At 35.2% G+C, this 24,132-nt stretch overlaps 1 protein-coding gene across 5 annotated transcripts in view; it reads right to left on the bottom strand.

Moving 5' to 3' along the window:
• Positions 1–24,132, bottom strand: part of RUNDC3B (RUN domain containing 3B) — a 165,416-nt gene that overhangs the window by 51,893 nt on the left and 89,391 nt on the right. For all 5 annotated transcript variants that reach the window (XM_058524841.1, XM_058524843.1, XM_058524838.1 and 2 more), the window contains 2 exons: positions 16,920–17,088; positions 3,039–3,196 (listed from right to left, as the gene is read on the bottom strand). In XM_058524841.1, the coding sequence (XP_058380824.1) occupies positions 3,039–3,196; positions 16,920–17,088 (327 nt within the window). The remainder of the gene's footprint in view (positions 1–3,038; positions 3,197–16,919; positions 17,089–24,132) is intronic.

Raw genomic sequence — 24,132 nt, 5'->3', positions numbered from 1 at the left:
ACTGCAGGCCTTCCTAACTGTTGGTAAAAAATCTCAGCAACATAAGAAGGAAAAAAATGTCTACTCTTTCCCTACAGCTGCAAAAATGCCCAGAGTATTCTGCACCATAAAGATGATTCTGATAAAGTAGCGAATTGTGAGCATTCTGAAAGAAATGTATCTTACTTTTCTGTTCAGTATTCTTGTAACGGTTTTTGTACAAAAAGAAATCTCATAAGACACCAATTTACACCCATCTAGACATTGTAGCCATGTTATGTGAACGTAAATCTTAAACCTCTAAACTCAAGAACATAGTCTAATTCTGATTGGTGGCCTTAATTTTTTATTTGTTGCTCTGGTAATATTGTTTTAGTTAAAATCTCCTTAAAGGTATTAACAACAACTGTAAGATTTCTTTGCAAAATCAAGAGGGTTAATGACATTCTTCTATCATAGAAGTATGACAAAACCATAACTCGAGGATTCTTTTTTCTAAAAGCATAAGAGTCTTTGTGGGTTTTTTTTGTTTGTTTTTTGTGAGGAAGATCAGCCCTGAGCTAACATCTGTGCTAATCCTCCTCTTTTTGCTGAGGAAGACCGGATCTAAGCTAACATCTATTGCCAATCCTCCTCCCTTTTTTTCCCCCAAACCACAGTAGGTAGTTGTATGGCATAGTTGCACATCCTTCTAGTTGCTGTACGTGGGACACGGCCACAGCATGGCCGGAGAAGCAGTGCATCAGCGTGTGCCCGGGATCCAAACCCGGGCCGCCAGTAGCGGAGCGTGCGCACTTAACCGCTAAGCCATGGGGCCGGCCCCAAGGGTCTTTGTTTTCTTTAAATTATCAAAAGTAAAATAAATGCAATACATTCAAGTTTATTTATTCATTTATTTATTTATTTTTTGTGAGGAAGATCAGCCCTGAGCTAACATCCATCCTAATCCTCCTCTTTTTGCTGAGCAAGACCTGCTCTGAGCTAACATCTATTGCCAATCCTCCTCCTTTTTTTTCCCCAAAGCCCCAGTAGATAGTTGTATGTCATAGTGGCACATCCTTCTAGTTGCTGTATGTGGGATGCGGCCTCAGCATGGCCGGAGAAGTGGTGCGTGGGTGCGCGCCCAGGGTCCAAACCCGGGCCGCCAGTAGCAGAGCACGCGCACTTAACTGATAAGCCACGGGGCCAGCCGATTACATTCAAATTTAATTCTTCAAATGAAAATATCTCTTTGATAAAATAAAAATTGATTGAATAATTATTTTTAAGTTAAAAGCCTTTAGACAAACTACCAGTATTATTGGCAAAAGAAAAACTACATTATCTTCTTAATCTTTTAATTGTAAAGAAATGACTAGAAATCTCTACTGTTTGGCTTTTAATATTTTTCTCCCTGCTTACAGAAGCAAGGGGCTATGGAAGGTGTTAAGCTACCCCTCAATGAGTGATACTCCACACAGGACAAACTCTCTTTAAAATATTAGAGAAAATATAAGAAACAATATATAAACATAATTCTTTTCATCAAGATACAAATTCCCAAAAAACATTAAATTTTTATGTTCCTTAATAAAACTTTTTTACTTAAAAAATCATCTTTTATATTTATTTAGTCTCAAAGTTATCTCCTTGCAAATTACATGTTAATTACAAAAGGAACAACAGTAACTATACAGAAGAAAAAAAACTTTAAACCAAATGATTAAAACTAATGTCACTAATAAAAGGCAACAGACTTCATAGACCTCTGGATTTGATATCCTAAGGACACATCACTTATGTTGTATTCTAGCCACAAATGGATAAGCTCATTCTAGTCACAAAGAAAAGCAAACAAACTCAAATTGAGGACATTCCAGAGCCTGTATTCCTCAAAAATATCAATTTCATGTGAGACAAACATTGAAAAACTATTCTAAGTAAAAACAGAATATTTTAGAATATATTCTAAATATAGAATAGAATAGAATAGAAAATTCTAAGTTAAAATAGACTGAAGAAACTGACAACCAAATGCAAAACATGATCCTAGATTGGATCCTGTACCAGGAAAACAAAAGTTGCAACAAAGGACATTATTTGGATAATTGATGAAAGTGAAATATGAGTTATAGATTAGATGAAAATATTCTATCGATTTAAATTTCTTAAATTGATAGCTGAACCATGGTTATGTAAGAGAATGTCTTTGTTTTTAGGAAAGACACACTGAAGTATTAAGGGGTAAAGAGATGAATGCAGCCTCTCAGGTAGTTCAGAAAATAACGTGTATATATACACAAGGAAAGAGAGAGAGTTATGACAAATGTGGCAAAATGTTGCAAATTGGTGAATCTAGGAAAGGGCATATGGGAATTATTTTGTACTATCCTTGCAAGTTTTCTGAAAGTTTGAAATTATTTCAAAATAAAAAATTTAAAAATCATCGTTTAAGATTAAGTAAATATTAACATGAGAAGATTTTCACCATAAACAATTAATTGATAAAATCAAATTTGACAAAATGGTATGATTAGTACAAGTGCTTTGAATAGTGACAAATTAAGGAGCTTGTACCAGAATGTAGATCAATACACAACTTTCTTCATCAAAAAAAGTCTTGCTATGCAAAAGCCAGCTCTACTAAACTGTGCTTAATAATATTCTGGCACAACCTGGTAACAAATGATTTATGCACTGGCGCTACACTTTGAGAAGTTCTGGTCTTATATATCATCTGTTTGAAATCAATCAATTAATCAATTAGTCAATCAATAACTAACTAAATACTTTGAAAATTATGCATATGCATTTGGAAAAATATACACCAAGTTATAGCAGTTAACTCTGGGTAGCACAACTGAAGGTGATTTTTATTTTCTTCCTATATTTTGTAATGTTTCTACAGTGAACATGGATTACTTTTATAATAAGAAAAACAACAGTAAGCTTTTCAAAAAGAATAAGTGGAAAAGAACTTAATAGCAGGCAGATTTCTTGGAGTTTGAATCCTATGTCAAAACATGACATTTTCTTATGTTTACATATTGCCAAAATTTTTCCAAAAGGATCTCACTTACAGCTGATCTTGAAGTTCCACAATTATATATTCTAATTGTTCCTTTTCCAATTTATGGGCCAGATCAGAATCTTCAATCCTTTGCAGTAGTATTTTATTCTGGGACACAGATTCAGACAGCTGGTTCTCTCGAAGTCGTAAGAGTTCTTCAAGATAACCCTGGAAATATAGATCACTAAGATACAGAAACTGTAAAATTCTAATATATATCTTGAAGATAAATGCAAAGTAGCTTAAATGTTATTCTTATCTACACTGTAATGAAACAATTTCAAAGTATCACTGATGAAATAGTAAAAAAAAATTGCTTTAATTGCATACAAAAATTTAACACGTTCTCCATGATTTAAAGCTCTTCTCTGAAGTTCAATAAAATATATTTGTAATTTAAGGTAAAACTTAGTCAAAACATTATAATTTCTACACTCTACAACAGTGATAAATACTCTACATGCCTCCTAGCTTCAAAATACAGACCTAATTACAGAATGACCAATTAAAAATCTGCTGCTATGTGATTATTTTTCAAAGACAGATATTAACATTTTAGCATTAACAAATTAGAGGGAAGCAGTATAATGTTTTGGTTAAGCCTGCAGGTATAGGGATAGCCTAGTGTCACATTCCAGTTCTACTATAATCAGCTATGTGTCCTTGGGCAAGTTACTTAATCTCTCTGTGCCGTAGTTTAAAAAAGTGGAAACAATAAGTGCACCTAGTTGGGAAGATTAAATGAATCAATATAAGTAAATTGCTTGGAATGGTACCTGGTACACTGTATGCAATGTATAATTCCTAGCTATTATTATTAGCAAACACCTAACAGATATGAGACTTCTTGGACTGATCCTCTGTCTCACCTTTTTTACTCATTTACTGTTTCTTCGTCCTTTTGCTCTGTTTTCTGGGAGACTTCAATGAATTTATCCTCCAAATCTTTACACTTAAATTTTTGAATTCAGGAAATCTTATTTTTAATTTCTAATAGCTCTTCCACGTTTTCTGATTGTTCTCTTCTCATGACACCCTATTCTTTTTAGTTGCAATGTGCTTTTAAATTCCTCTCAGGATATTAATTAGATTTTTTTTCTTAAAGTATTCTTCTGTTCCATTATGTTATCCTATTCATGTGTCATTAACAAACTGTTTTAGCTATTTTAGCTTTATGATACATATTAACAGTAGCTACTACTACTGTAAGCACAGGCCCTCCAGGACCAGTTCAACTGACCTCATCTCTTATCAACGGAGTGATTAAGAATTGCCTTTCAGAAAATCTGCAAAGTCACTTAGCCAGGGCATGTGCAAAAGAAATCATGACCTGAAACAACCACAGAACCAAAGATCCTCCTTCCCATGGAACCCAAGGACTGGGACACGACCGGAACTTGAGAGTCAGACTCTTATCAGAAGTGAGGGGTCCCTCATTCAGGAAGGCCTGGTGTTAAAATTCCTTCCCTACCTCATCGAAAATATTTAGAACCCCATCATAAAAGTTTAGAACTTCATCATAAATGTTTAGTACCCTGTCATAAATGTTTAAAAGCTTACCATAAATGCCTGAAGCCCACCAATCAAAACCTGTCCCACCAGCATTTCCACATGCCAGCCTATTCTCCCTAACCTCTTAAATTTTGCTCCAAATCCTGAATCGGGGAGACAGATCTGAGGGCACATGGCCCTGTTCTCCCTGCAGATCAATCTCACAGAATAAAGCTGATCTCTTTTCCCAAAGACTGATGCTGTAATTAATTGGCTTGTTTATGCACATCGGGCAGAGAATCCCAATTTTGTGCCGTAACAATTGGTGACCAAGAAGGGACAAGGTCCTGTGACCACACGCCCAAGGCTCAGAAACTGCCGGCAGGGTGTGGAGTCTTTTCATCGACCCTAAGCGGCTGCCTAGACAGTTTTGTCTAGAGGCTCTGATTGGATTCCCATTTCGTGCTGTGGTTCTCCAGGCCCCAGGGTGTTCTTTTCCTTTGGGAGAAGAAACAGCTTCTGGATCAAGATGGCTCTGGGCTCTGGGTGAGTAACTTTAAGACAGTGACTATCCTTTACCTCGTCTCTCTAGTTTGATTTCCTGGAAATATAAGTTTGGCTTGTATTCTGGGGAATCCTGGCAGGCTGAGACCCAAACCTTGGGCCTGAACAACCCGAGGTAAATAGAGGCAGGATAAAAGGTTCATTCGTGAAGTTGCTTCTGGATCTGGGCAAGTCCTGGCACTGGTTCCAATGTGCCCCTGGCAATCTGGTTTCAGGTAGCTTCTGGCACTGGTTCTGAACTACTCCTGGAAAACTAGCTAGTATTCTGGTCTGTTATATGTAGAACTGTATTGTGTGTTAATGTTTGTCTGAATTGAATTGGCTGTTTGGGGACTGAGGTTCTTGGTGATCATGAAACTCTCTTTAGAAATTACCTTGTTTGTTGCAGCCACCTTGGGAAAATCCCCCTAAAATGGGGATAACTATTAACAGCTGGCAAGATAATGGGGGATCATTTAAAATTACAGTGGCCACTTTGGGCTCCTTTTGAGCTTTTGAACTGAGAAAACAAAGAAATCTTTAATGAGTCAAGGGCTTCACCTTTCAACTGAAAAGTTCCAGAAGCTGTAAATGTTTACAAAGAACTGCAGAATCTTACCAAGCTTGTTTTCTGCCCTGAGGGCTTGGCTTGATAATCATCAGGTTGGGGGGATCCCAAAACTACAGTGGGACAAGAAATGCAGGTTGTATTCCCCTTTGTGGCTAAGGGTCTTACCAAACTGCCATCAGACTCAGGGAAATTACACTGGCCATTAGAAGGAAGCCTTGGCTTAGCCTTCATTGTAAGGATCTTGTTTTCAAGGATGCCCGAAATTTTCACGATCTAGTTCTAGTTGCAGCATAAATATATTTTTTACTGGCCATGTCTAAATTCTGAAACAATGGGAAACAGTAATTCAATCCCCACCTGTAGCCCCTGAGGCTGCATTTTCCCAAATTGGGCAATATTTAGCTACAAGTATATAGTATGAGCTACTGAGTACTCATTGATTTATCGATCCTTCTCCTCCTAGAGATGGTCACTATTTTTCCTTGTCTCTGTTTTTTTCTGTCTCATTTGTCACAAAAAGGAAAATATTCGTAGGGCAAGACACAGGCATCTCCATAAGCCTGTTGTCTGGGGGGTCCCACAGTAAACTTTGCTGTAGGGCCCTCATACAGAGTATGCACATAAGATGGAAGCTGTTGCTAAAGGGCATCTTAGAAGCCAAAAAACGCTGCAAAATTGGTGGGCATGGGTAGAGCAGTTAAGAGCCATTAGGGTACTCACCACCTCAAGAAGACTCCTTCTTGATAGGATAAGTTGGTTATGCAATGGGGTAGATGACAACAGGTCTCCCACCAACCTCAAGAAAATGTCCATGCAATGAGGTACTCTGTAAAGCACACTCAATCCCCAAACCCACGGCACCTCCCTCCTAGGTATTAATCTATCTCCAAGAGACCCAAGGCTTAGCTAAAGCTGTTAATGTACATGTAAGATTTTCTTTTGTATTGTTCTGTCTTGAGATCTTGGCTTTGTGAACTTTCTGGTCTCCACCATCTGGAGGATGCACACACCAGCATGCATCTTGGCGGCCAGTCAAGTAGACTGGGGTTCCGAGATGTACTCTCTTTGTCTAGCTGTATCAGCTCTCAGAGGAGTTTGCCATGAGGGGTCCCAACTGCTTTCACTAGGGGCCTTTGTCATCTCAACCGTCATTGCTGGTTAGTGTTCTACTGCCTGTGCAGCATAAGCCTTTGCTCTCTTGGACTGTTTTTGGGAGTGAACTTTCTGGATCTCATGAGGGCTGCTTCTTTTGTACTCTCTTTTGGGGATTCCTCTTGCATCCATAGTTAAGCCATAAACACTTACTAGTATGAATCACTATTAAGATCCTATTCACCAACGGTCAGAGGATGGATTCTTAAATTGGAAAAACTTCTAAATTGAAAAAATGTAGCTGAAAGGGTGGGTCAACTTCTTTCCAGTTCTTTGGGGAACTGGAAACAACCATCTTTGTCTTGCAAATCCTCGAAAGAGTGGAAATGCAGCTCTAGAGGCAGTTCAGATTCCACTCATTTCCCTTATCTCAAAGAGCTTGCAAACTCTCCAGGAAATATCTAGCCCATCGCTAATTCCTAGGATTGAAGAAAAGAAAAGGCAAAGGAAAGAAAAACGGCCATAAGAGCACCCTCACCAAAAATCTAGCATCTTGAGTGTCTCCTCCACAAATATTAGCAAAAAGGCTTAAAACAAAATTTGGATTCATAACTAGGGAGCCCTGTATTCATGGCAGTAATTTTAAAACAATAGCTGTGGATGTTGGTACCACTCACATAAACAATAATCTTTACTATACATATTAAAGCTTTTGTTCTCATTATCTTTAAATTGAATCAGAGTATAGGGCATTGCTCCAGTCTCTGATGCATATCCAGTCTCTCGAAAACAGAAACATTGGTCACAAGGGAGGAAAAACCAAAGATGATAAGAAACTAAGACCAGATGTCTGCCCCACCCAGAGACTAGCCCCTATATAACTGGCCTGTAGTCTTTCTTCTGTCAGATGGGCTTTAAGGACACTAGTCCACCAACTTCCATCTTTGCTGGCAAGAATGAATAAGTCTTTCTATTCCACCAACTTGCCTCCTGGCTTTTTGGCTAAGTCTTATAGCAAGCAGAATGAGCCCGTTGCACAGTAACATGGAGTCTCTGCGTATGTGTCTATATATATATGTGTGTGCGTGTGTGTGTGTGTGTGATATCTTACCTACAGATGGTATAATTTCTAAAAAGCTCTATTCAATTGGCTTAAAGTAAGCGCTTATATAAATTATTTCTAAACGTAACAGCAACTAACCCAAATGTCTTTCAAGTTAACATGATATAAATTAATCTTTGGTAAATGAAAGCTTATTTAAGATTGTTGGTTTGATTAAAATGGACATGTCCTCAGAGTTATCAGCATTGGATATGATGCAGACATGCAGCCTTTACTCTATGTTTATTGGTCAAATAAGCTGATGTTATCTCTGTTACAAAACTGGTTAGCAAAAATAATACCTTGATAGCTAATTTTGTCTAATGTCACAGGAAGTTTTGTAGGCAATCTAAATAACTATTAGGTATATTAATAATTGAGTAAACTTACTAGATATGAAAATGATAAAAGTGTTGGGTGAACTTTTTATGTGTTATGGCATGTATATTTAAGATAACTTCCAAAATCTCTCTGGTAACTTGAAACTTTGAAGTTTTGCTAGGTGAAATTAAGTAACCAAAAAATTCATTGACTATCTCGGTCATTTTCAAATAAGAGAACATACTGAAAGTGTTTAGAACGCTAACATAAAAGACAGTTCATAATTGCTTTTTAGTTTTCATGAAGGTCCGTAAAGGCTAAAAATTCTAATTAATAGAGGTAATTAAAGCTACTCAGGCCGGCCCCGTGGCTTAGCGGTTAAGTGCGCGCATTCTGCTGCTGGCGGCCCGGGTTCGCATCCCAGGTGCGCACCAACGCACTGCTTCTCCGGCCATGCTGAGGCCACGTCCCACATACAGCAACTAGAAGGATGTGCAACTATGACATACAACTATCTACTGGGGCTTTGGGGAAAAAATAAATAAATATATAAAATTATAAAAAAAAAAGAGTGCATGAAATGTTTAAAAAAAAAGCTACTAAAAATTAATAAGGAAAACATCTTTGTATTCAAGGAAAGTAAGACATATGCTTTCAGTAAAGAAATTATAAAGAATGGAAATATTTTTGTTTTTTTTAAGAAAGAGAAATTTGTCCCAAAGTACTAGGAGGAAAAAAAAAAGGGAAAGCATGGGACAAATTCTGAATGTAAAAAGAAAGTTATAGAAGGTCTATGGAAGAGGAACCCTAAAAAAGAGTTTTATGCATGGTCAAGTTGGCTAAGACTGAAGTAAATCTAATTAAGTAAATGAGTTTTAATGTCAAAAGTAAGCTGGTACAAAATTAGAATTTGGTTTTCTCTTAAAAGGCTAATTTTCTTGAACTTTTAGTCTGCTCTTTATAAAGAGATTATGAAAGATTTTTTTTCTTTGAGTACTAGAAGGGTAGGGATTTTATGTTTTATCAAAATAAATTTCCTGTATTGTTTTTATCAGGTCTTTAATCACAGGTGCTAAGGTTTTTCTTATAGATATTTAATTTTCTGCCTTGGCCTGAAAATCTTTGTTGCCATGGTTAAATGGATAACTAAGTTCTGTTTCATAGGGACCTATGATATCATGTGGGTAAACGTTATTGATAGAAGTGTTTTAAAATATTATACCACAGTCCTAAAATTCTAATATGTCCTGGTTGTCAGCCATAATTATAGTTATTATCTTAAAGTGTTGTATGTCACAGAAATAGCCAAGTTTCTTTGTCAATTGCCCTTTTTGAGTCTTTTGTCATTTACAGATAGTTGTTGTTTTACTCTGATGTTTTTGCAGATGTATTTCCTCTTCAGAGAGATTCATGGAAAGGACTCTAATACTTGCTTTAGAATACAGGTTTCTGATCAATTTTCAGATCATAAAACTGAACTGGGTAAGAAATTACAGAACTCTAACAGAGAAACTGATGATTTCATGAAACTGCTAATAGAAGATTAAGATCAAGAATCAATTACACAGGACTGAATGAACTGATGAAGATGATTATAATCTTTATGACTTTTCATTTGAGATATTACTGATTTTTAATATTTTGTTATTTTCCAGATTTAAGGAAACCCTTTTCTCTTTTCTGTTAAGCTAACTATGACTTACAGCAATTTGGTAAATTATACCTTTGTATGCACAATTGAAACATTTATCATTTTTTCTTCCTACGTGATCCCTCCAGAATTTGGAAACTCTTAGTGAGTATTGTTTTCACAGCAATGCAGTTATTTGCATAAGTTCAATAAGAATCTGTTCTCCTTATAGCACGACACAATTGGAAACAAATTGGTTATATTACCAAAGCTTTGACTGGAATGTCATATTTTAGAGAAACATGCAGACTCAGATATGACAAGACAACTTTTGAGGAATAAAGATTGGTCTTTATGGAATAAAGCCACTTGGAAATATTGGCCTGGTACCTTGCTTACAGGGTTCCCAGCAACTTACCAGGAGAGTAAAGAAGGTTATTTCTGTGACAGGTGCAAGGAACCTCAAGATATTTTGGGGACTTCAAAAAGAGAATTCACCCAAAACTGTAGGTATTGCAAGTGCAGTCTGATGACAAGTCCTTGGGTTGGCTTTCCTGGCCTCAGGATGCCTTTAAGGTTCAATCTGAGATTCCTCATGAAAAGTTCCAGCAAAGCAGATTGAAAAGAGCCTATATGATCAATTGCTATTCTTATGTAAATAATTGGGCCAAGTTTATTGAAACTAGACTCATTTTGCCAAACAATTAGTCCTAATTTGCCTATGTTTGGTAAAAATGGGCGTGATTTTAGAGATAAAAGTTATGTTTCAATAGAAACTATAATACACATTCATGGATATTAGCTTCTAGTTCTGATAATTGTCTTTGAGGTTTTGTTTTATATCTTTTAACTGGACTGGATCCTGAATTCTTCTAGTCTCCCAAAATATCTGCCTACAAATCTCCAAACTAACGTTTTCCATTTTTTTCCACCATTTTCATTTGGAATCATTGAGAACTGAACCTACCCTTTTTCCTGAAACCTTGCAACCTGAAGCTGGATAACTTGATATAAACTTAGAAAGATTCATGTCTGTTGCTGTGTAAGTCACTCAGAAAGATACCTGAACACCCAATGACATCATCAGAGACATTTCAAACTGCAAACGATGCTTTGACTCTGACATCTAGAAATCTTTTGACTGGCTTCCTCCTGGGCTCAAAACCTGGTTTATAAATTGCTCCAACAATTAACCTTGTTCTTCCAGAAATGCATCTTATTAAATACCTGGTTCCTTTGGGAGCCCACCCACATCACCATCTTACTAAGACACTGGTTTAACAAGATGGAATGACCTACACCCCTCATCAGCAGGAAGAAGCTAGAGCAGTTGTCACCCAATATCCCTCAAGATTGAGGAATGAACAACAAAAAGGGGGATTTGTAACCACGGGTCCTCCAGGACCAGTTCAACTGACCCCCTCTTTTATCAACAGAGTGATTAAGAATTGCCTTTCAGGGGGCTTGCCCCATGGCCTAGTGGTTAAGTTCAGCATACTCTGCTTTGGTGGCCCGTTTCGGTTCATGGGCATGGACCTACACCACTCATCAGCAGCCATGCTGTGGTGGTGACCCACATACAAAAAATGGAGGAAGATTGGCATAGATGTTAGCTCAGGCCAAATCTTCCTCAGCAAAAAAAAAAAAAAAAAAAGAATTGCCTTTCAGAAAATCTGCAAAGTCACGTAGCAAGGGCACGCACGAAAGAAGAAATTGTGACTTGAAACGACCACAGAACCAAAGATCCTCCTTCCCATGGAACCCAAGGACTGGGACATGACTGGAACTTGAGAGTCAGACTCTTATCAGAAGCGAGGGGTCCCTCATTCAGGAAGACTTGGTGTTAAAATTCCTTCCCTACCTCATCAAAAATGTTTATTTTTTTAATTTATTTCTTTTAAACCTTTTTTTTTTAACAGTTTTATTTATTTATTTATTTTATTTTATTTTTTGTGAGGAAGATCAGCCCTGAGCTAACATCCATGCTAATCCTCCTCTTTCTGCTGAGCAAGACCGGCTCTGAGTTAACATCTATTGCCAATCCTCCTCCTTTTTTTTTTCCCCCAAAGCCCCAGTAGATAGTTGTATGTCATAGCTGCACATCCCTCTAGTTGCTGTATGTGGGACGCGGCCTCAGCATGGCCGGAGAAGCGGTGCGTCGGTGCGCGCCCGGGATCCGAACCTGGGCTGCTAGTAGCAGAGTGTGTGCACTTAACTGCTAAGCCACAGGGCTGGCCCTCAAAAATGTTTAGAACCCCATCATAAACGTTTAGAACTTCATAAATGTTTAGAACCCTGTCTTAAATGTTTAAAACCTTACCATAAATGCTTGAAGCCCACCAATCAAAACCTGTCCCACCACCATTTCCACGTGCCAGCCTATTCTCCCTAACCTCTTAAATTTTGCCCCAAATCTCGAGTCAGGGAGACAGATCTGAGGGCACATGCCCCCTATTCTCCCTGCAGATCAATCTCACAGAATCAAGCTGATCTCTTTTCCCAAAGACTGATGCTGTAATTAATTGGCTTGTTTATGCACATTGGGCAAGTGAACCCCAATTTTGCGCAGTAACACTACCCTCCCCTCGTTGAGTTTCTTTTTCATATTTTTTCATGACAATTCTCAATTTTTTTTTCATAATAAAATCTCAAAAATTGGGCTGGCCCGGTGGCACAGTGGTTAAGTTTGCACGCTCTCCTTTGGTAGTCTGGGTTTCGCAGGTTCGGATCCCAGGGGTGTACCTATGCACCGCTTATCAAGCCGTGCTGTAGCAGGTGTCCCACATATAAAGTAGAAAGGGTGGATGTTAGCCCAGGGCCAATCTTCTTCTTCAGTAAAAAGAGGAGGACTGGCAACAGATGGTACCTCAGGGCTAATCTTCCTCACCAAAAAAAATATATATATCTCAAAAATTAAAAACAAAGTTAATTTTTACAAATGAAATATTTCATGTTGATACACAGCTTATTATAAACTATAAATGAATATTTATAAACATTAGCAATTAAACAATACTTATATACCCAATACTTCGATTAATTACCAATACTTTTAGAGACCCTATAATGTTTTTCCCTGATCATCCCCCTCTGCCTCCTTTGCAAAGATAACAATACCCCAAGATGTGTGTTTATCATCGCTTTGCTTTTCTTTCTAGCTTTACCACAAATGTTATGTCATCTTAAACAATATGTTGCTTAGTTTTGCTGGGTTTTGTCTATATTCCTTTGAAACTTGCTTTTTCATCTTCAGTGATACGTCTAGTTAGAGTTCATTCATGCTCAATACTGGATAGTATTCCATTGTATGAATACTGCAATTTATTTATTCACTCTTCTGTCAATAGACATTTGGATTATTTTAGGTTTTTCTTAATATAAACAATATTACTGTGAACACTCAGTTGTATGTTACCTGATACACACATCTTAAGAGTTTTTAGGAGATATGACTAGGAGTGGAATTGCCGGGGCATAGGCCATGCATATCCTCCCACTTACTAGATAATGCCAAATTGTCCATACTATTGTTTTTATACCAATCACATTCCCACTGGATATTAATTCACATGACCTTATATTAGTATCAAAGTTAATACTGAATTTATAAAATTCATTGAAAAATATCCCTTCTTTTTCTATTCTCTGGAACATTCAGTATAAAATAGGGATTACTGCCTTCTGAACATTTGGTAGAGTTTACCTCCAAAACCAAACAAATGGGGGGGAGGAGTGGATAGATTTTAAACTACTTATTTAATTTCTTTAATGGTTATAGTCTATCCGTTTTGAGAAGTAATATTTATAAAAATTCTTCACCTATGCTTTCTAAGGTATTGACATAAAATTGCTGAAATTATTCTCTAATAATTATTGGAGGTGTCTTTGCTACATTTATAGTTACGCTGTCTGCTCTCTTTTATTTCTTAAAATTGTCTATCTATGACTTAACTCTCTTATAAATTTAATTATTCTTGAGATTTGTCTATTTCACTAGTTTTTACAAACAATCAGCTTTTGGTTTTATTAATTCTGTTTCTCTGTTTATTTCATTAATACCTGCTCTTATTTTTATTATTTTCCTCTTTTTGAACTGGTTTGGTTGTCTTAGCTCTTTAACTTTCATTCTTTGTTTTCTAAATTAAGTACTTCTACAAGTACTGCCCAAGCTGCAACTTACAACTGTTAGTATGCATTGTTTTCATCCTTATTCATTTCTAAGTATTTCCTCATTTCCTTTTGACCCCTAATTTAAAAGTCTTTATTTTTCAAATCTCCACTGGTGGTCTTTGGGTGGTGGTAAACTTTTTGTATTGAATCTAACTTGACTGCACTGTAATCACTATTATATCACTTCTTTGGTATTTGTGGGCATTTGCTTTGTGACCTGGTATGCTCCATAAAAACTGGATAGCTGTCCCACGTGTGCTTGAAAAGAATATGTACTCTAATTGTTAGCATTTAATATATTTTAGATCGAGCTTACTAATTGTGTTGTTCAAGTTCACTACATCTTTACTAATTTTTTGTCTATTCAATCTGTAAATTATTTGGAAAAATGTTAAAATTTCCTACTGTAATTTCAGATTTATCAATTTCTCCTGGATAGTCTATTATTTTCTGCTTCATATTTTTCATGGCTACATTGTTAAATGCATGTAAATTCAGCACTGCTTGTTATACATTTCTGGTGAATTTTTTTTTTTAAAAAAAAGACAATGTCTTACTTTAGTCTTAATAATGCTTTTTGCCTTAATGTCTATGTTGAATAATATTAATATAAAATTCTTTTGGTTAGTATTTTCCTACTATAACTTTACCCTCCTAGTTTCTATTTTTTTTTGTGTCATTGTATTTTATGTACATCTCTTACAGGTAGCATATAACTAAAATGTATGATTTTTTAAAAATAAATTTAAGAGTTTGTCTTAACTGGCAAGTTTATGCCCTTTACGTTTATGGTGATGCTGACTCTTTTGGTTATATTGAGATTTATTTCTGCCACTTTATTTTGTGTTCTCTTTATACCATCCTTATTTTTTCTTATTTTTTCTTATTTTCTCCTTTCTATTATATTAATCAAATTTTCCTTATTTCTCTTCTTTCTTGATTATTAGTTTGGAAGTTAAATATTCTACTTTTAATTGCAACTTTAGAAACAGGCATGTACATTAAAAAATGTGTCTATATTCCTTCACTATAAAACAGAGACCTCAAAAAGCCTTAGTGCCAATCATCCTCTCCCGCCCTTTCTGATAATGTTACTTAGCGTTTTAGTTCCACTTTGCTTCCCAGTGGTGGGCTGCAGCCAGCTTGTACAGCTCTTGAGAGCTAACTGTTAAATCTCAGAAATTTTGTAATTTAGTTGTTAAACACTACTACTATTAAAAGTTAAATTATATAAACTTACAATTAAGTAAATTATATTAAAAACAAGAAAATAACTACTCAAAACTCATCTTCCTAAGTATTTTACGATATTTTGCTATTATTATCTGTGTTCTTGAGGTCATTTACATCTATTGTGTCTATCTGGTAGAAATACTATATAATGGTGTGCTACTGTGCATCTCTACTCAATTCTATATTCAGTGATGTTACACTGATGGCGTTAAGTTGGCCATGATGGGACCATTTACCCCAGAGAAATCAGCAAATGCTACAAATCAGGGTTCTATTTCCTCTGTGAAAATAAGTTGTTAAACATATTCCAGTACACCACTGCCATTTCCTATTGGTCATTAATGTTACTGCTGTTGTTTCATGTAGTCAAGGTTTATTTACCAATTTCTGTGCTTACTCTGCCATTTTGCATCTCACTCCTGCCTTCTAGGTTCAGTTTCCATCTTGAATGATAGTGGGACTAGATCTGCTGTTCCCCTGTTGGTATCAAAACACAAGTACCTAGATTAAGGGAATGGTCCCATACCCCCACCCCAGCGACTTTACTTTTCTTGTTTTTAGGTCCTTCTATGTTTCTGGTCCTAGTGAGCTCCTATTCTGAGAAATCAGCTCTTTTAAAACTCTTTTAAAATTGTACTACTCTACTCAGCGTTTTCAGATTTTTGCAATGTACAGGCTTTCAGACTATCTTAGTCTGACTTCTTGCTGGTACCAGGAGTCTTCTTTAATAGGGTATTAAAGTTTTCTTCATATAAGATTATGCACATTTTTGCAGCTATTATAAATGGGATTTTTTCTTTCTATTTTCTAACCAGTAGCTGTTTTTCTATAGGAAATCTATTTATATTTGTAAATTTACTTTGTAACCCTTTTCCTCAGTGTATTTTTTACTATTCTAATATTTTTATTGATAATTCCATTGGGCTTTCCCTATATAGATCATCTGTGAATAATGATAATTTGAAAGGAAGGGTAGAAGGGAAAATAGATAACATAGTAAAAAAGAAGAGGTTAAAATTCCTCAAGATAATGGAGTTTATTTTCCTTTCTGTTATGTACTCCACTTTGCCCAGTATAGTGCTTAGCACAGAAGAGCTGTTAAAATACTCCATTGAAAAAAAAGAGAGAGCCAGCCCTGATGACCTAGTGGTTAAAGTTTGGCGTGCTCTGCTTCAGTGGCCTGGGTTCAGTTCCCGAGCATGGAACCACATCACTCGTCTGTCAATAACCATGCTGTGGTGGTGGCTCACAAAGAAGAACTAGAAGGACTTACAACTAGAATATACAGCTATGTACTGGGGCTTTGGGCAGGGAAAAAAAAGAGAGAGGAAGATTGGCAACAGATGTTAGCTCAGGGCTAATCTTTCCCAGCAAAAAAGAAATAAAAAAGAGAGAGAGAGACATATATGGAATTTACTTAGGCAATCACTGCATTTTCATAAACCAAATAATCTTTTATAAAATTAATCATAGGAACTAAAATCTCAAACATATAAATGAAACTGCATACAGAAAAATAAATGGCTTATATTTATATTAAAACATAAAATTAGAAAAAGTTCAATAAAAGCTTCTCCTAAAACTTTGCCTGATTTTTAATTATGAAGAGGACAATTCAAGAACAGAAAAGAAGTAGCAATGGGTAAAGACTTTTATTCAGCTAAAAGATCTTTTGGCAGTGACAGTCCAAAGGCAATAATGAGAACCAAATTAAATGCTTCTGACAACTGATAAATACCTTCTGTTCCAGGGTTAGCTGATACTTCTGTTTAACTCGCTTACACTTGTTGAACCAACTATTCTCATCCATGATGAAAGGAGGCCCGACATTCTCTGGAGTGCTGCTTTCACTACCACTGCTTCCCAAAGTCCTCAGCTCTTCCTCATCACTGCTGATACTATCAGAACTAGAAAGATTAAAATTAAAAAATAAAGTTAGTAATATGTTCCACTTTGATTTTTAAGAAATACTTCTGTATTTGCAAGCTACTAGTGAGAAAACCCCAAAATATTTAGCACTAAATATACAGTTATAATGATGACATTATAGACTGTAGCTTTCTGAAAAAAATGACAAGCTAGCATGGGCTGCTGACTACCTCTCACAAAGTCAAGCCTAAAGATGCTGCCAAAGTTCAAGTGAGTTTATAGAACTAAGGAATTAACATAAAAACTGTGAGAATGTCCTGAGGAGAGATAAACGATTTCCAGAGAAGAGAACCAGAAACTCAAGATGTGTTGGGAAGAGCTTTCTGGCTGGGTTCTTTTCACCTCTCCAGGTGGATCACTGCCAGTCCAACCTCCACTGCGAGGCAGACAAACAGGACTACAGCCTAATGCCAGTGGGGTATAATATCGGGGTAGTGTTCAAGGTCAGCTCAGCTTTGGCAAAAAGAAGATAAGTTCAGAAAAACTAGTCATGCCTAAGCATTTTCTGTTGGGGGAAGGAGAGGCAGAGGTGGACCAGAGAGAACATCCATTACAATCTGTATCTAAAATTCATTCTGACATCAATATGGTAGAGGAGTACAGAATAAGGTGAATAAAAAGGAGAGGAGAAACTAAATGAGAAGAAAGTGTGCTAAGATGGCTATCTGGTTTAGAAGAAAGATATAGGTGATAATATACTTAAAAAGGAAGCGGGGAAATTAAATTTTAATATATGAGCAATGATTAACATATAAGAAACAGAGCATAAAAATAATCTGTATAAGCTTCAAAGTATAAAAAAATAAGACAGCAGACTGAGCCCTAATACAAAAGAAACTAAAAAAATCTTAAATAGGTTAAACTCAACAACCAAAAGCCAGATGTTCAGATTTGATTAAGACAAATAAGGGCCAACAATAACTTCTCTGCAAGATATACATGAATACAGAAGAATTAAAATTAGAGAGATGGAAAACACACCAAGAAAATATGAAACAAGAGATATCCAGGCCAGAAATGATAATTTCATAGGTTAACATAGATATAATGGTGGAAAATATCATAATGGTCAAAGAAAGATATTTTATATTTCATCCTCTGTGATCTGTGTTTGTATCTTTTGGGATCTTGAGTGTGGAGTCCAAGCATGCTGCAAAATTTGAATCAGAGACCTCTGCATAAAGAACTTCTCCTTCTCCAACCAAGGAGAAGTTCTCATTTGATAATCTAGGAAATAAACCAATAAACAAACACATACCAAAGGAAATTTGCTTGTCACAGCTGTGGCTTTGGATGGAGTGGAGAAAAGAAAGCAGTGGCTGATGATAAAGTTTCAGCTTTGGAAAACAGACAAGTAGAACTTCGAAAATAATATTTGACATTAAAAATTCAATGGATGAGCTAAAAAGCAGATGTAACTGAAGAGGGAATTAGTAAAATGTAAGATAAGATAAAAGAAATTATAATATTTATTAAAGATTTTCAAAATGCTAAGAAAAAATAACTGCTATACTAGGATAGCATATCCAGCAAAATTATCTTCCCAGAAAGGGGGCAGTATAAGCATATAACTGTATTCAGAAAACTACAACCTGAGAGATGTTATCAACAAATTCTAACTAGAAGAACTTCCAATGATTGTACTTTAGGAAAAAAGGAAAATGATCCAATAAGGAACAGTGAGCAAAGAAAATGGTAAACTTATGGGAAAACCTAAACAAATGCTGAGACTATGAACCACTAACAATGATGCCTACCTCATGAAATTTTAATTAAATCAATGACAGACCTAAAATTCTAGATAGTAATAGCATATGTCAAGAATGAAATGACTAGAGTTAATACAAGGTCCTCATTTATTTGGATAGGTGGTAACTTGAGTCTATGTTAAATTTTAAATACACATATCAAAATTAATGGAGTACCAGTAAAAGAAGAGAAGTATAGTATGTAACTTGTAAATTAGCAGAGGAAGAAAATCAGGGGAGAACGGAAAAATCAATCCAAAAAAAAAAAAGAAGACAGAAATAGTAGAAAAATAAATGCAAAAAGTAGGACAAACAGAAAGCAAAAAGTACAATAGTAGATATCAATCCAACCATATCAATAAATATCCTAAGCCTATTTAGACTAGATTTTTAAAATTCCAGTTAAGTACTATTTTTAAAAGATATACTTAAAAACGTAAGAACACAGGTTGAAAGCACTCTATTTCATAAATTCCTGCTGTACATTTTTTCACATATTAACATATCTGAAATCAAGGTATAGCTTACAATTGATGACATCTTACTATTGCTGTCAAACCACTTTCTCTGAATTGAGATGCATTTACAATGGAAGGCATGTCAGAGTAGATACAACATGGTAAAAAAAGAAAAGATAAAATTATACTAGAAAAATACTAACCTAAAGAAAACTGGTGGGACTCTATTAATATCAGACACAACGGACTTTAAGGAATAAAAAAATTACTAAATATTTATGGTTACTACATATCGATAAAAAATTCATTACATCAGGAAAATTTAAGAATTCTAAAATTGTATGCATTTAGTAAATTACCTTCAAAAAATATAAAGCAAAAATTAAAAGTACCACAGGGAAAAACTGATAAATCAAATATCACAGTGAAAGAACTTACTACATCATCTCAACAATTAAAAAAATGAAGCAGCAAAAAATGAGAAAGGATATAGAATACTAGAACAACACTATTAATAAGCATAATCTAATGAATATAGGGTACGATTATTGGAATACTGACCAACTCTAGGCCATTCAACAAATTTCAAGGAATTATTATTATGTAGACCACATTCACTAATTAGAACAATAACAAAAGCCCTGAATAAGTTTGAAAACTAAAAATTGACCAAATCCTTTGGTAAAAAATAATTATAATGGAAATTATACTTAAAACAACTAAAATAAAAAATAACAAACTTATAGGATGCAGCTAAAGTAGTATTTCAAGGGATATTTATAGCCTTATATACTTATAAGAAAAAAAGTAAATTTAAGTACTGAGAAAGAAAATATCATAAACACTTGCAACAAACTGGGTATAGACGGAATGTACCTCAACATAATAAAGGCCATATATGACAAGTTCCCAACTAACCTCATACTCAATGGTGAAAAGCTGAAAGTTTTTCCCGTAAGATCAGGAAAAGGGCAAGGATGCCCACTCTCACCATTTTTATTCAACATAGTACTGGAAGTCTTATCCCGAGTAATTAGGCAAGAAAAAGAAATAAAGGGCATCCAAGTCAGAAAGGAAAAAGTGAAACTGTCACTATTTACAGATGACATGACATTATATATAGAAAACCCTAAAGACTCCACCAAACACTGTTAGAACAAATAAACAAATTCACTACAGTTGCAAGATACAAAATCAATATGAAAATATCAGTTATGTTTCTATATGCTAATAATGAACTATCAGAAAGAGAAATTAAGAAAACAATCCCATTTACAATTGCATCAAAAAGAATAAAATACCTAGGAATAAATTTAACCAAGGAGGTGAAAGACCTATACAATGAAAACTATAAGATATTTATGAAAGAAATTGAAGAAGACACAAATAAATGGAGAGATATTCCATGCTAATGGATTGAAAGAATTAATATTGTTAAAATGTCCATATTACCCAAAGAGATCTACAGATTCAAAGCAATCCTTATCAAAATTTCAATGGCATTTTTCACCTAAATAGAACAAAAAATCCTAAAATTTGTATGGGATCACAGAAGACCCCAAATAGCCAAAGCAATCTTAAGAAAGAAGAACAGAGCTAGAGGCATCACACTTCCTGATTTAAAAATATATTACAAATCCACAGTAATCAAAACAGTATGGTACTGGCATAAATACAGACATATAGATCAATGGAACAGAATAGAGAGACCAGAAATAAACCCATGCATATACAGTCAATTTATTTATGACAAAGGAGCCAAGAATATACAATGGGGAAAGGACAGTCTCTTCAATAAACGATGTTGAGAAAACTGGTCAGCCAAATGCAAAACAATGAAACTGGACCCCTATCTTACACCATACACAAAAACCAACTCAAAATGGATTAAAGACTTGAATGTAAAACCTGAAACTGTAAAACTGCTAGAAGAAAACACAGGGGGTAAACTCCTTGACATCAATCTTGGCAATGACTTTTTTAGATTTGACACCAAAAACAAAGCCAAAAAAATGGAAAAACAAAAATCAACAAATGGGACTACATCAAACTAAAAGCTTCTATACAGCAAAGGAAACCATCAACAAAATGAAAAGACAACCTATGGAATGGGAGAAAATATTTGCAAACCATATATCTTATAAGTGGGTGATAACCAAAATATATAAAGAACTCATATAACTCAATAGCAAAAAATATATAAACAATCCAAATAGACATTTTCCAAAGAAGACACACAAATGGCCAAGAGGTACATGAAAAAGTGTTTGACATTGTTCAAATCACTAATCATCAGAGAAATGCAAACCAAAATCACAATGAGATATCATCTCATATCTGTTAGAATGGCTATCATCAAAAAGACAAGAGATAACAAGTGTTGATGAGGATGTAGAGAAAAGGGAACCCTTGTGCACTACTGGCAGGAATGTCAACTGATACAGCCTCTATGGAAAACAGTATGGAGCTGCCTCAAAAAATTAAAAATAGAACTATCTTGTGATCTAGCAATCCCACTTCTGGGTATTTATCCAAAGGAAATGAAAACAGGATATCAAAGCGATATCTGCACTCCTATGTTTATTGCAGCATTATTCACAGCAATCAAGATATGGAAACAAGTGCGTCCATTAACGAATGAATGGATAAAGAAGATGTGGTAAATATATATAATGGAATACTATTCAGCCATGAGAAAGAGGGAAATCGGTGAGATAAGCCAGACAGAGAAAGACAAATACTGCACAGCATCACTTATACGTGGAATCTGGAAAAAAAAAAAAAAAAAAGTCAAAGTCACAGAAACAGAGAGTAGAAGAGTGGTTCCCAGGGGCTGGAGGGTGGGGGAAATAGGGAGAGGTTGGTAAAAAGGCACAAACTATCAGCTGTGAGATTAATAAGGTCTGAGGATCTAATGTAAAATATGGTGATTACAGATGATAACACTGTATTGTATAAGTGAAATTTGCTAAGAGAGTAGAACTTAAATGTTGTCACCAAAAAAAAAGATAAATATGTGAGGTAATGGATGTGTTAATTAACTAGATAGGGAGAAGCCATTCACAAAGTACATGTATACCAAATGATCACGATGTACACTTTAAATATCTTAGAATTTTATTTGTCAATTATAACTCAATAAAGCAGAAATTTAAAAAAAGAGAAAGAAAAGATCATCACAAACCCAAAGAAAGTAGAAGAAACAAAATAATACAGATAAGAACAGAAATTAATAAGCTAGATGGCAACAGTATAACAGAGGATCAACAAAGAAAAAGAAATACTTAAAAACACTAATAAAATTGACAATCTAAATTGACAATCTTTTGGCAAGAATGATTAAAAAAATGAAAGCAAAAATAAAAGTTGTGAATACAAAACGTAACTACAGATGAAGAGAGATTTAAAGGATATTAAAAGAAATTCTCTGAACATCATAATATAAATTTTTGAAAATTTTAATAAAATATAATTTACCAGAACTGAGTGAATAATAGAAAATTAGAATGATCATATGACTATCAATAAAATTAAATCAGTAATTTAAAAATCTTTCAAGAGTAGAAAGGGAGGATTGATAATAAGGAAGTTCCTTGTAGAAACAAGGAAGAAAATAAATACTCACCTACAGTGATTCCAAAGTCACCTACAATGATTCCAAAGAACTATATAAACACTTCATATACATTATCTCATTAATCCTCATGATAACCCCATGAGGTACTGCTCTACTCTTTTTTTTTTTGTGAGGAAGATCAGCCCTAAGCTAACATCCGTGCTAATCCTCCTCTTTTTGCTGAGGAAGACCGGCTCTGAGCTAACATCTATTGCCAATCCTCCTCCTTTTTTTTTCCCCAAAGCCCCAGTAGATAGTTGTGTGTCATAGTTGCACATCCTTCTAGTTGCTGTATGTGGGACGCGGCCTCAGCATGGCCAGAGAGGCGGTGCGTAGGTGCACACCCGGGATCCGAACCCGGGCCGCCAGTAGCAGAGCGTGCGCACTTAACCGCTAAGCCACAGGGCCGGCCCGGTACTGCTCTACTCTTTAACAGATTCATTCAACAAAGGAAGAAAATGAGAATAAGACATGGTAAGTAGTTTACTCAAGGTCACCCTAGTAAGGGGAGCTTGTATTACACTAAAAATATATATTTTTAATTATTTATTGATGTCATGATAGTTTATAACATTGTGAGATTCCAGTTGTACATTATTATTTGTCAGTCACCATATAAATACGCCCCTTCATCCCTTGTGGCCACCCCCCAACTCCCTGCCCCCTGGTAACCACCAAACTGCTCTCTCTGTCCGTGTGATAGTTTATATTCCACATATGAGAGAGGTCTTACACTATAAATTTTTAAAATGATATCACATTGCCTCTCAACATTTCAATTACCAATACTATATATGTCCAAAAAAGCTGAATTGGTGGTAGACAAATAACATGGCTAACAAGGTAAATTGAGGCCAGGTCCTAGAGCGTCTGTATGTTTTCCTAAGACTTATTTAATTTATGCCATGGACAATGAAAAGTTGATACTCTTAAAAGTATATCTTATTCTAAAAGATATAGAAATTCTGCAAATATTTTTAGTGAAAAAATGATGCTTAAGAATTTCAGGAACATTTCAATATTTTAAAGAGCAAAATATTTTTTAAATTTTTATTGAGGAAATGAAAGACATATCAGTGATATGAAAGGAAAAATAGTTTTAACAAAAATCTTTATAATGCTTTACTGTTTATAATTATTAAATAGAGAGTAAGAATTCTTATTACTCAATTTCCTTATTCCTCTACCTTTAATAATTAA

This window comes from Diceros bicornis, chromosome 3 (assembly GCF_020826845.1).
Source record: "Diceros bicornis minor isolate mBicDic1 chromosome 3, mDicBic1.mat.cur, whole genome shotgun sequence".
NCBI lineage: Eukaryota > Metazoa > Chordata > Mammalia > Perissodactyla > Rhinocerotidae > Diceros > Diceros bicornis.
The sequence above is the reverse complement of the archived record's forward strand: the minus strand, read 5'-3'. Positions and strand labels throughout refer to the sequence as shown.